The sequence below is a fragment of the Panulirus ornatus genome, chromosome 23, assembly GCF_036320965.1.
Source record: "Panulirus ornatus isolate Po-2019 chromosome 23, ASM3632096v1, whole genome shotgun sequence".
Lineage (NCBI taxonomy): Eukaryota > Metazoa > Arthropoda > Malacostraca > Decapoda > Palinuridae > Panulirus > Panulirus ornatus.
Genome location: NC_092246.1, coordinates 6,690,253 through 6,703,627, shown reverse-complemented (window position 1 = coordinate 6,703,627; position 13,375 = coordinate 6,690,253). Strand labels below are relative to the sequence as shown.

The 13,375-nt window shown below is 39.5% G+C and overlaps 1 protein-coding gene across 3 annotated transcripts in view; it reads right to left on the bottom strand.

Annotated features, from left to right (window-relative positions):
- LOC139756755 (nose resistant to fluoxetine protein 6-like) overlaps nucleotides 1–13,375 on the bottom strand; it is a 62,431-nt gene that overhangs the window by 30,977 nt on the left and 18,079 nt on the right. For 2 of the 3 annotated variants that reach the window (XM_071676505.1, XM_071676507.1), the window contains 4 exons: nucleotides 7,460–7,551; nucleotides 7,193–7,304; nucleotides 4,230–4,314; nucleotides 869–1,029 (listed from right to left, as the gene is read on the bottom strand). In XM_071676505.1, coding sequence (XP_071532606.1) covers nucleotides 869–1,029; nucleotides 4,230–4,314; nucleotides 7,193–7,304; nucleotides 7,460–7,551 — 450 coding nt within the window. The remainder of the gene's footprint in view (nucleotides 1–868; nucleotides 1,030–4,229; nucleotides 4,315–7,192; nucleotides 7,305–7,459; nucleotides 7,552–13,375) is intronic. The other variant, XM_071676506.1, reaches the window with a different exon arrangement.

Sequence of the window (13,375 nt, the reverse complement as noted above, 5' to 3'; positions counted from 1 at the left end):
TCATCATTGGTGCACCATAATAACTGGAGGTCAAATGAGATAACCAGGAGGTACTGGTTGGAAAATAGCTAGCTAGTGTATTGAGTTCCATCACTAAAGGTGGAATAATCTTCAAGTTCTGAGCCAGGTTAAGTTCCATTTTATCAATTATCATACATGACATACAAGTCAAACTAGGGTTACAAATCATAAGCCATTCACTTATAAAGATGCTGGGAGACAACATTATAAAATGGCCATTAGTTGAATTCTCTTCAAATTATAAGACAGATTCAGTTACAGGTTAGACCTTTTTATAATAGGTATAATACTGGCAAAATCCTGACTAAGGTTATCGATCTGAAATCATTCAATTCTTTAGATGTTGTAACACAACTGCATACAGGTTCATGAGTATCTGATTTATTGTTTTCAAGTTGTGACTATGGTTAAGCAATAGGTCAAAGTGTGACTCCCAATGATGGATAGACAGATGGATGACGACAATGGACATAGTGATCCCTTAGTATCTACCATGCTATGTGAGCAACACAAAGGTTACAACTGGCCTCCTAACAACCAACTCAAAATGCCATTTTGTCAGAACTGCACATAGTTTCAATAAGCTGCTCTTTTTTAGTAGATGTAGCATGATATTAAAAGCAAAGTTGACAAAAAACCTGGGCTTTGAAATTCACCAGATCATTTTCAAAATTCCCTAACTTTTTCTGACCTTATAAATTAAAAAATCATGACTTTTTCTTGACCTATGGCAACATTGTGTTTCTGTCTTTTGACACCATACTAAATACTGTATAAACAAATGATACTCAAGAAGTATTTACCCATTATACTGACAAGTTGAAATCATATGGTAGAGTTCCCTCACCTGATGAGTCTATGGACATAAAACAGGATGATGTTGAACCTATTGGTCTTCTTCAACTCCTTCATTAGACTATAAGTAACAAGCATGCCACTCAGGAAAAAAAAGGTGTCCACACTCGGATAGCCATTGGTGATCACTTGAAAGAGTAACCCATTGGTCCACTGGTAAGGGAAGGGATGGCATTAGGAATTTTGTGGTATTCTTATTCTTCAATTTTCACTTAATATATGTATACAACTAATGATATGCTTAAGGACAATATGTGGGGTGAGGTGGGTTGATTGAGTAAGTAATGAAAGGGTAAGAGAGATGTGTGGTAGTAAAAGAGAGCAGAAGAGGGTGTGTTAAAATGGTTTGGACATAAGAAGAGAATAAGTGAGGAAAGGTTGACAAAGAGGATATATGTGTCTCAGAGGTGGAGGGAACAAGGAGAAATGAGAGACCAAATTGGAGGTGGAAAGGTAGAGTGAAAAGATTATGAATGATCAGGGCCTGAACATGCAGGAGGGTGAGAGACGTGCAAGGAATAGAGGGAATTGGAACTGTAAATGGACTGAACCAGGGCATGGGAAATGTCGGAGGTAAACCATGTGGGCCTGAATGGAGATAGGGAGTTGAGGTTTCAGTGCATTATACATGACAGCTAGAGACTGAGTGTGAATGAATGTTGCCTTATTCATACATGCTGCCTTCATCCATTCCCGCCGCCACCCCGCCAAACATGAAATGACACCCCCCCCTTCCCCCGCATGCGCTTGAGGTAGCGCTAGGAAAAGACAACAAAGGCCACATTTGTTCACACTTAGTCTCTAGCTGTCATGTATAATGCATCGAAACCATGGCTCCCTTTCCACATCCAGGCCCCACAAAACTTTCCATGGTTTACCCCAGACACTTCACATGCCCTGGTTCAAACCATTGACAGCACATCAACCCTGGTATACCACACTGTTCCAATTCATTCTATTCCTTGAACGTCTTTCACCCTCCTACATGTTCAGGCCCCAATCACTCAAAATCTTTTTCACTCCATCCTTACACCTCCAATTTGGTCTCCTGCTTCTCCTTCTTCCCTCCACCTCTGACACATATATCCTCTTTGTCAATTTTTCCTCACTCATTCTCTCCATGTGTCCAAACCATTTCAACACACCCTCTTCTGCTCTCTCTTTTACACTCTTTTTAGTACCACACATCTCTCTTACCCTTTCATAACTTACTTGATGAAACCACCTCACACCACATATTGTCCTCAAACATTTAATTTCTAACACATCCACCCTCCTCTGCAAAACCCCATCTATATCCCATGCCTCACAACCCTATAACATTGTTGGAATTACTATTCCTTCAAACACCCATTTTTGCCCTCCAACATAATGTTCTCTCCTTCCACACATTTTTCATTACTCCCAGAACCTTCACCGTGTACCCCACCCTCTGAGTCACTGCCATTTCTATGGTTCCATTCGATGCTAGATCCACTCCCAGATATATCTAAAACACTTCACTTCCTCCAATTTTTCTCCATTCAAACTTAAATCCCAATTTCCTTATTCCTCAACCCTACTGAACCTAATAACCTTCCTTTTATTCACATTTACTCTCAACTATCTCCTTCCATGAACTTACTCAAACACATTCACCAACTTCAGCAGTTTCTCACTTGAATCAGCCACCACAGCTGTATCACTGGCGAACAACAACTGACTCACTTCAAGTCCCTCTCAACCCTGACAGACTGCATACTCGCACCTCTCCCCAAAACTCTTGCATTTACCTCCCTAATCACCCCATCCATACACAAATTAAAGAACCATGGGGAAATCACACACCCATGCTGCAAACTGACCTTCACTGGAAACCAATCACTCTCCTCTCTTCCTATATTCCTGCAGATGCAGTTCTGGAATACAGCACCCAACTAAAACATCTAACATCTATTTGTCTGCAGATTTCATAGCCTGCTATCCTGCATGACTCAATATTCACATCCACTATCCTGGAGGAGAACTGCTCATAAACCAAGTACATCCCTTCAACTTGTGCAATTAGCCAAACAGACTCTAAGCCATCCATTTTCAAAAGCCAATCTAACACTGCAACTAAGGCCAATTGGGGCACTCAAAATGAACTCTCCTCTGACTTCTTACCCACCATGATAACACTTAAACTAACCCATACAGCCTCCTAAAAACACATAAATAAGCTATAGGAACATAGTACATAGAAACCAAGCATTAACACATTACCCTAAATATTTTCCATAAGTGTGAGGTAACTCTTACCTCTATGGTATCCTATTAGCTTTCCAGACAAAACCACCCTACTGAGGTCACTAGAATCAAATGATGACTTTCTGCTGTCCTAAACCAGTGAGCTTCTTTGACGTATATGAACATTAGATATCTAAATTTCCAGTTATTCTAAGGCTTCCACATCCTAATTGAGAATACTAAGGACAATTCTGCCATTATTTTGTTTTTGCTTTCTTCAGAAAATCACAACTGCATTTCTGATGAACAGGGGGAAAAAATTTCTTTTGTTTATAATACAGATTCCATCTTAGATTCAGGATTAAAGTGATGAATCCAGGTCTCATCCCTTGTAATCAAATGGGGAAGGAAGGTGGCAAAACAATACACTGACAGACCACCACATAAAAAGCTTAGCAATAAATAAACAATGGTAGACAAGTTATCATCATAGATACATTGAGTAGCAACTAAAAGATTACTGACCAAGTCAATAATCTTGTTTATCTTGGTGGGAATTGACTGCCTAGCTAATGATTATGTAATGTAAAGTTGACATCTTAGGAGCAACAATGTACAAATACAGTACATATTATCATTTTTTATATAACAAGCAAATACAAAAAATACTGTGCCTGACAACTCTTTCTATACTACTTGCTTGGAATTATACTTTCTGACTTGGTTTTGTCCATATCAAGAAAGACATGCAAGATTAGTCCTTTTATACTATCTGAACTTCGATGGGAATGTAAGCTTGTGTGCTGAAGTCTCTTACGGGTTCAGGAAGTGCAAGGAAGCAATGTTTATGGAAATCTTAAAACACATGTAACAGCAAATATAAATTTTCTAACCCTTTATTCCCTTTTCCAAGCCAAATTTCACTTTATCATTCAGTTTCTTTCTAATACAAATTATGCTTGTTTATTAAAACTTTATCTAACTTATCTAATTCTTTAACATAAACTTTGTTCATACAAGTTTCCTTATCAAATTCACTCTTTATGGAGTTACTCTTGATTACACTTTACAGGTTTCAAATTCACTCTTTATGGAGTTACCCTTGATCACACTTTACAGGTTTCTAAAAGTCCACAGTTACATACCTTGGTGAAAGTAATCAAGTTGGCAGTTGAGACAAAAGTAAGACCTATCTCATGGCAGAAGATAACCCATATCATAGAGAGTACTCTGCGAAAGGATAAATATGAGGTAAGATAAATGTTGGAACAATTCTTGTATCATCAAAGAATGTATCAGAGGTAGGACCTATGATGGATTCTGTTATTTTGAGGAAGTATTATCTCAGGTGACGCTGCTAGGATTTCTCATCTTCACCCCAAAATATAAGAGTGAGAAATGTGGATTTTGAAGAATGAGAAACCTTTTCTAAGTCACAAAACCCCTTATCCCACTGAAAATACAGAGGGAATTTGCTTGAATTTATCTTCTCTCACAACCATGCATCTGGTGGTGTCAGCCTGTCTCCCACTCATAGTACCCCTTGTCACCCAATCAGTGGCCACCACAGGCATAATGTAACCTTGTAACCTACATTGAGGCTTGAGTTTCCTACACTCTTCAGATTTTTCAGATAAATGGAGACTGCTTACTGATGGTTATGATCAGCAGCAAGAAAAATTCTTTGACAGAAGAAAGAGGAAGAAAGGGTAAGATAGAACAAAAATAACCCTCCCAGCATCCCATCTCAAAGGATAAAATGTTTTTCATTCTTCAAAACCCACATTTATTTCATCTCCCTTGGTCATGGGACCTGTATAAAGCATGAGCATGTTAACATGAAGCATATATACATACTGAGAGAAAAGACTTTCAAAGTACCTGAGACTACAAGGGCAGAGAGAACAAGAGAAAAAAATGTATTTCCAACAGTAGTTTGGGATCTGTACAGAATCATCCCCTCCTGTGAAAAGGACCTTAGTGAACCACAAGATAGAGATCAAGTATATTTAAACAAACATAATATTCAAGTACAGTGTTAGGCAAGCACCAGAAATCTGTCTTGTTTACTCCTTCGATAGAAGATTCTTAGGCAAGGCCTGAGTAGAAGCCACTTCTTCATAATGTGTGCTCCAGCAGACATACCAGGTTGTACCAGCATAACCAGTTTCCTGTCCTAATCAGAGATGCTTCAAGCTGAAAGAAGTCTAAAAACCTCTCTCTATAGTCTTAGGTGTGAACAAGAAAATTTTTAGGAGTTTTCATGGAATATAAAGGATGATGTGTGACAGAAGTGGAGGGAACAAGGAGGAGTGGGAGACCAAATTGGAGGTGGAAAGATGGAGTGAAAAAGATTTTGAGCAACCGGGGCCTGAACATGCAGGAGGGTGAAAGGCGCGCAAGGAATAGAGTGAATTGGAACAATGTGGTATACCGGGGTCAACTTGCTGTCAATGGATTGAACCAGGGCATGTGAAGCATCTGGGGTAAACCATGGAAAGTATGGTGGGACCTGGATGTGGAAAGGGAGCTGTGGTTTCGGAGCATTTTACATGACAGCTGGAGACTGAGTGTGAATGAATGTGGCCTTTGTTGTCTTTTCCATGTGTGGCAGGATGGCGACGGGAATGAATAAAGGTAGCAAGTATGAATTATGTACATGTGTTTATATGTATATGCCTGAGTATGTATATATATTCATATGTTGAAATGTATGGGTATGTATATGTGTGTGTGTGGACATGTATGTATATACATGTATGTGTGGGTGGGTTGGGCTATTCTTTCATCTGTCTCCTAGCGTTACCTCGCTGGCATGGGAGACAGCGACAAAGTATAATAAGAATAGGAATAAAGGATGATGCTCCAATTGGAAAACCTTCCAAAGACTAATTTATTTCATTTTTGGCCAAGAACTGCAGAATCAGGTTGATCTCAACCATTAAATGATCCTTCTCAAAGGAAAGATTTCTGTGCTTGAACATAGCCTGCATCTCTATATTTTCTTACAGAGCCCATAGGTATACAAAAAAGGCCTTTCATGTGGAAATATTGTGGAGCCACGTTTGCCCACTGAAGTTTTAGGAATGTAAAAGATCTAAGTCCTAAGACTTTAGATACTATCACTTAGATGGAGAGGCAAATGGTCTCCTCAAGAAAAAGGATATATGCAGTCTGCTCTATACAGGGCCAAACAGATTAATGCCAAAATCTATAAAAAGAATTTCTTGCAAAGCACTCTCATAAGAGAAAGTGTTACTTGTTCTTATCCTTATCATAAAAAAGCGTGGCTAAAATTTCTACTAATAAAGCTTCAGTCACATTCAATTGGTCTGGTTCTTCTAGAAGCACTCGAAAGGACTTTGATGTTGTCACTAAGTGGAAGGACAAATACTATATGAGACTATATGTTAAGCACAACATTAATCTTTTTCTTGTAAGTTCTTTTGAGAGAATCCAGCTTCTTCTCGGCAGTGGAGGGACCCTAAGAAATGGTAATGAATCAAACAAGGAGTTCCGTACAACTGTAGTAATCTCTTGCAAAAGTGCTACGTTTCATCATCTGAGACTAATGCAATCTCTAAATTCATAAAACATGTCAGTTTGTGAAGAACTTTCATCAGATGAATTAATGGGGATAATCTTATAATAAGTATACCAGGGAAAGTGTACGCAAGAACATTAATTGATTGAGTGATTGTGTGTATCAGAGGGAGTCAAAACTCTGTCACAATATGCCATGGGTAAGATGCATAGGGGATAAGGGAGAAAGAATACTTCCCACGTATTCCCTGTGTGTCGTAGAAGGCGACTAAAAGGGAAGGGAGCGGGGGGCTGGAAATCCTCCCCTCTCAGTTTTTTTTAATTTTCCAAAAGAAGGAACAGAGAAGGGGGCCAGGTGAGGATATTCCCCTCAAAGGTCTAGTCCTCTGTTCTTAAAGCTACCTTGCTAACGCGGGAAATGGCAAATAGTATGAATAACAAATAAAAGATGCATTTGATGAACAAGGCTAGCAGTATCATCTCATACATGAATAAGGCAGTGATGAGAAAGGAATCTCACAATGCCTTGGGTAAAGTATAAGTCAAATAGAGTTAACAGCATTACCTCATTCCATGGAGACAAGATATTGTAGTTGTGGAGCTGTGTGTGTTGAGGTGGAACATCTTGACTAGGTTTGAGTAGGCTGAGAATGGCAGCAGAAACCGGAAAAGACCTGCTAAGGAAAATCTTTTATTAGTGTGTGTATCCATATTTGTATGTATTATATGAAGACAGTTTCTATTTTTCTAGCTTTGCTGAATCACTCTAAATGCTATACATAGGTATACAAAAGGATCTATTTACAGTACAAAGTTACACTATGTGTCTAACCTTTGGCAAGGTGCATTTTCTTGAAGTAGTCAATATAAACATCAACAAATGAGGCAGTCACCACAAGGAACAGGAGGAGACTGACCACAATGCTGCAAAAAAGTTTAGGTCATCTTTTTTGATACTATATGCTGCAAAGAAGATTAGTTTATCTTTTTGATACTATGTTATCCAAAAACACCTCTTCTTCCTCAATTCCTAACTTGGATGTGTGACGAATAATCAATATACTGTTAAGAGAAGCACAACTTTAGCTATAACCTGAAGAGTAACAAGTGCTCATCCAATCACCCAACAATCATTAACTTCCATCCATCAATAATCATGCAATACTTTACACTGGCACATCACTCATTTTTACTCCACCCATCACCCTACCAATTGTATCAGTCAATCACTACCTGCTAGTTATCAGGGTGAAGGCCTTCACCCAAAATTCTAATCTCTACCTCTTCCATTAAACATGTCATTCTCCACCTGCCGCTCATCATCCATCGCTATCAACTTAGTGTGTGTTGTCCAACACAACTCCATCACTGTTTTCCTACTCCCTAACACTCTACCCAACTCTCATCATCCTCCTTCTGCCACATATCACCACTCATCCAGCCATTCATTAACCTATGTCCATCACCCATCACTTTCGACCTCACTCCATCATTCTTTACTCACTATCTAATCCCATTTAATCCACCAAATACCAACTCACCTCACTTTACTGTTACTGTTACTGTTAAATGGCTATTCTCATGAATTATCTTAGCAATCACAATAAACAAAAAAGAGGCAAACAAAACTTGTGTTATGATAACTGCATATTACAGCAATGCCAGAAGTGAGTAAAAAACAACACTGCAATCACGTCAGGCTCCAGCCCCTTTTGCATACAAGTAGTGGACGTGAACAAACTTGAATATGTCATGAGTTTTCACACATTTATCAATGCTATATCATTCACAACTGTTTTCCTGTTCCTGTGTCTCAATGACACTTTATATTCCAAAATTGTGATGTAAATATATTTGTACTATTTCGTACATTTAAACTTTTTTATTTTCTTATCATTTTTTCAAACCATCCTGCAATACTCAGGAGCAACCTTGCAACCCTTGTTTGGGTCACAACAATGGGTTTGGGAAACAATGCTTTAAAGTAAAGATTTCTCCTGACAGTCAATGAATCAGTGGTGAAATGTTATTGTTTGTTTGACAAGAGTCCTGCAGAGTATTTATCCTAACTTCACAAAGCTGCCAACTCCTTACCTTCATGCAACACCAGTGATGAAGAGAATGATAATAATGAGAGCAGATTTGAAATATACGGAGATTTTTGGTGTGGAAACAGTATTTCCCAGATGAGAAAGTATATGGAAAAAGGGGGAAATTCAAACTAGAAATGGTTGGGTATGAGGATGCAATCATTTAAGTGTTGGATGGAACCATGAAGGATTTGGAATCTAACAGAAAATTCACTAAGGAATCTTACAAGGAAATCACAAGAAGAGTCTAAAAAATCAAGTGAGGCAATGGATTTGTCATCTCAGAGTGTGGAAGCAAAAGAAGAATGCGAAAAGGAATTTTATGGCAAGTGTGCTGCCATCACTAATGCCAAGAAGCTTAGAATACAGCAACTAAAATCTAATCATCCAGTTACTTCTGGTACAAATAGTGGGCTTGTTAGAGATGATGAGGACACAAGAATATCCATCCAAGAAAGTTAAGTATGAGAGTAGTGACAGTGATTGTTACAACTCTGACACTAATGTAGATGATCCGTGTGAACAAGACATGGACATGGATGTAGAATGTCTTCTGAATCTGTCACCAAACAAACAAAAAGGGAAGACCAACTCAAATTCACATGCTACAGAGAAGACCAGAAAATTACAGCCATCTGTGGACTCACAAGGTCTGTTTAAAAACAATCTAGAGGCAGAACTCTATCCCTCCAACATGACCAGTATCAAACAGAAAGCGATTAGTAAAACATTTGCAGCCAGTAAAGATGTCTTGAAGTATCTTCATAAATCTAAATCAAACAAGAGTGAAAGACCAGAAAGTTCAAGTTCACCAAAAAAGTCTCAAGAAAATGGAACACCAAATACTTCAACTACAAGTTGACTCACAGATATCTATAATTCATGAGCTACTTTAACTGGCTCTTCACTGACTATTTGACATGAAAGAAAGGGCAAACATAGATACAGGTTACTGGAGTCTGCATGTCAAGTCACCTTTGGCATACCTGTAGCATACTCGGTTAATGAAAGTAGGTAGCTGTTGTTTCTTTCTGCTTCACGAACATGTGGACTATTGGTATGCTGTCCACAAACAGACAATCTCTTCTTGTCATATGTAACACTTGACAACAGTTAACTCATGCACCTAACTCTTCTTAACTCTAGATTTTTCTGTGGTGAGCACTGTGTGTTAACCCTGCCTTTTGGCATAATGGTAGGAGCAGTAGACAGAGGAAGGTAGGAAAATTTAGGTAGGAGCATTAGGTAGAAAAATTAAGAAGCAGTAGACAGGAGCATTAGATAAAAGTTGTCATCAGGAACATTAAGTGGGAGCCTCTGCAAACACTGTACTAGACTTGCCCTCTGCCAGTGGCCTGTTAAGGATGAGGCACTAAAGGCTAAGAAGCGGCACTGAATTTCTTTAGTTATGGAGACTCTGTTGCTGTGGCCATCCCTTTGAGGGAGTTTCAATTAGAACAGGCATCAGAGATATAGACAGATAGGAGATTAGGAGATATCAACTAACTACACAGAATTCAGAAACACTGGAAAATCAAAACTGAGGAAATGGAGGATTTGAATTACCTTAGAACTTGCTTGCTACAGCCTAGAAAAGAGAAACATATATAATAATCTATGAATGTAACAAACTATGGGTATCAGAAATTTTGCACCCAGTATAAAAGCATTCTAACACAGAAGAAATGGGGAAAATAAGTCTGCAGTAGTACCTTGGAACATACCATGAAGATTTTCATTTCCTAACTGCTTCTGCTTCATTTGGACATATATGCTCTCTAGCTATCACTGATACTGTACTGAAACTGTATACCATCTTCCACTGCCAAGTCTTGCAGATCATACAATGGTTTAATATGACTGCTTCAAGTGGCCTGGTTCAGCTCAATGGCAGCATGTTGCCTCCTGTATACCAGTTCATTCTCTCTCATGAATGCCTCTCATAATCTTGAATGTTTATGCCCTAATACCCCTAAAGCATTTTTCATTCCATACTTTGATCTTGGTCTCCTTCTCACTCTCTCATCATAAATATTCATAAGTAAGTACTACCTCTTCCTTCTTCCCCCTTAACCCCCTTCACTGACATCCCCATTTGTTCTCTTGTCTTATGCACTTTATTTACCTCCTTCCAAAACATCTTTTTATTCTCCCTAAAATCTACTGAAACTCTTTCACCTCACCTCTAATTTGCCCTCTTTTTCATGTATTGCACCTTTCTCTTGACCTCCTTTGCACTATTTCCCTGCAAAACCCGTCCAAATGCCTCTCTCTTCTCTTTCACTAATACTCTTACTTCTTCATTCCACCACTCACTACCCTTTCTAATCAGCCCACCTCCCACGCTTCTTACACCACAAGCATCTTTTGCGCAAGCCATCACTGCTTCCCTAAATACATCCCATTCCTCCCCTACTCCCCTTACCCCCTTTGTTCTCACCTTTTACCATTCTGTACTCAGTCTCTCCTGGTACTTCCTCACACAATTCTCCTTCCAAAGCTCACTTACTCTCACCACTCTCTTCACCCCAACATTCTCTTCTTTTCTGAAAACCTCTACAAATCTTGACCTCCACAAGATAATGATCAGACATCCCTCCAATTACACCTCTCAGCACATTAATATCCAAAAGTCTCTCTTTCGTGCGCCTATCAGTTAACATGTAATCCAATAATGCTCTCTGGCCATCTCTCCTACTTACATACATATACTTATGTATATCTCTCTTTTTAAACCAGGTATTCCCAATCACCAGTCCTTTTTTCAGCACACAAATCTACAAGATCTTCACCATTTCCATTTACAACACCAAACACACCATGTACACCAATCATTCCCTCAACTGCCACATTACTCACCTTTGCATTCAAATCATCCATCACTATAACCCAGTCTCGTACATCAAAACTACTAATACACTCACTCAGCTGCTCCCAAAACACTTGCTTCTCATGATCTTTCTTCTCATGCCCAGGTGCATAGGCAACAATAATCAACCATCTCTCTCCATCCACTTTAGTTTTACCCAAATCAATCTAGAGTTTACTTTCTTACACTCTATCACATACTCCCATAACTCCTGTTTCAGGAGTAGTGCCACTCCTTCCCTTGCTCTTGTCCTCTCACCAACCCCTGACTTTACTCCCAAAACATTCCGAAACCACTCTTCCCCTTTATCCTTGAGCTTCATTTCACTCAGAGCCAAAACATCCAGGTTCCTTTCCTCAAACATACTACCTATCTTTCCTTTTTTCTCATCTTGGTTACACTGATACACATTTAGACACCCCAATCTGACCCTTCGAGGAGGATGAGCACTCCCCACGTGACTCTTCTTCTGTTTCCCCTTTTAGAAAGGTAAAATACAAGGAGGGGAGGGTTACTAGCCTCCCACTCCCGTCCCCTTTAGTCGCCTACTACAGCACGCAAGGAATGTGTGGGAAGTATTCTTTCTCCCCTATCCCCAAGGATAGGGGAGTAAAAATATAGAGGTAAAAAGTTGTTGTTCGCTGATGATACAGCGCTGGTGGCTGATTCATGTGAGAAACTGCAGAAGCTGGTGACTGAGTTTGGTAAAGTGTGTGGAAGAAGAAAGTTAAGAGTAAATGTGAATAAGAGCAAGGTTATTAGGTACAGTAGGGGTGAGGGTCAAGTCAATTGGGAGGTGAGTTTGAATGGAGAAAAACTGGAGGAAGTGAAGTGTTTTAGATATCTGGGAGTGGATCTGTCAGCGGATGGAACCATGGAAGCGGAAGTGGATCATAGGGTGGGGGAGGGGGCGAAAATTTTGGGAGCCTTGAAAAATGTGTGGAAGTCGAGAACATTATCTCGGAAAGCAAAAATGGGTATGTTTGAAGGAATAGTGGTTCCAACAATGTTGTATGGTTGCGAGGCGTGGGCTATGGATAGAGATGTGCGCAGGAGGATGGATGTGCTGGAAATGAGATGTTTGAGGACAATGTGTGGTGTGAGGTGGTTTGAGCGAGTGAGTAACGTAAGGGTAAGAGAGATGTGTGGAAATAAAAAGAGCGTGGTTGAGAGAGCAGAAGAGGGTGTTTTGAAATGGTTTGGGCACATGGAGAGAATGAGTGAGGAAAGATTGACCAAGAGGATATATGTGTCGGAGGTGGAGGGAACGAGGAGAAGAGGGAGACCAAATTGGAGGTGGAAAGATGGAGTGAAAAAGATTTTGTGTGATCGGGGCCTGAACATGCAGGAGGGTGAAAGGAGGGCAAGGAATAGAGTGAATTGGAGCGATGTGGTATACAGGGGTTGACGTGCTGTCAGTGGATTGAATCAAGGCATGTGAAGCGTCTGGGGTAAACCATGGAAAGCTGTGTAGGTATGTATATTTGCGTGTGTGGACGTATGTACATGTGTATGGGGGGGGGTTGGGCCATTTCTTTCGTCTGTTTCCTTGCGCTACCTCGCAAACGCGGGAGACAGCGACAAAGTATAAAAAAAAAAAAAAAAAAAAAAAAAAAAAAAAAAAAAAATGAAATATCAAAGAAGAGCGATGTTTCAAGAAGCATCTGCTCTAATATTCAATTTATGTGGGTGTACAAAGTATACCTACAGAAAACTGATGTCTGTGGAAGTACACAAAATACCAATACAGATTACTGAGGTGAACAAAATATTCTAACAAAACAAATGT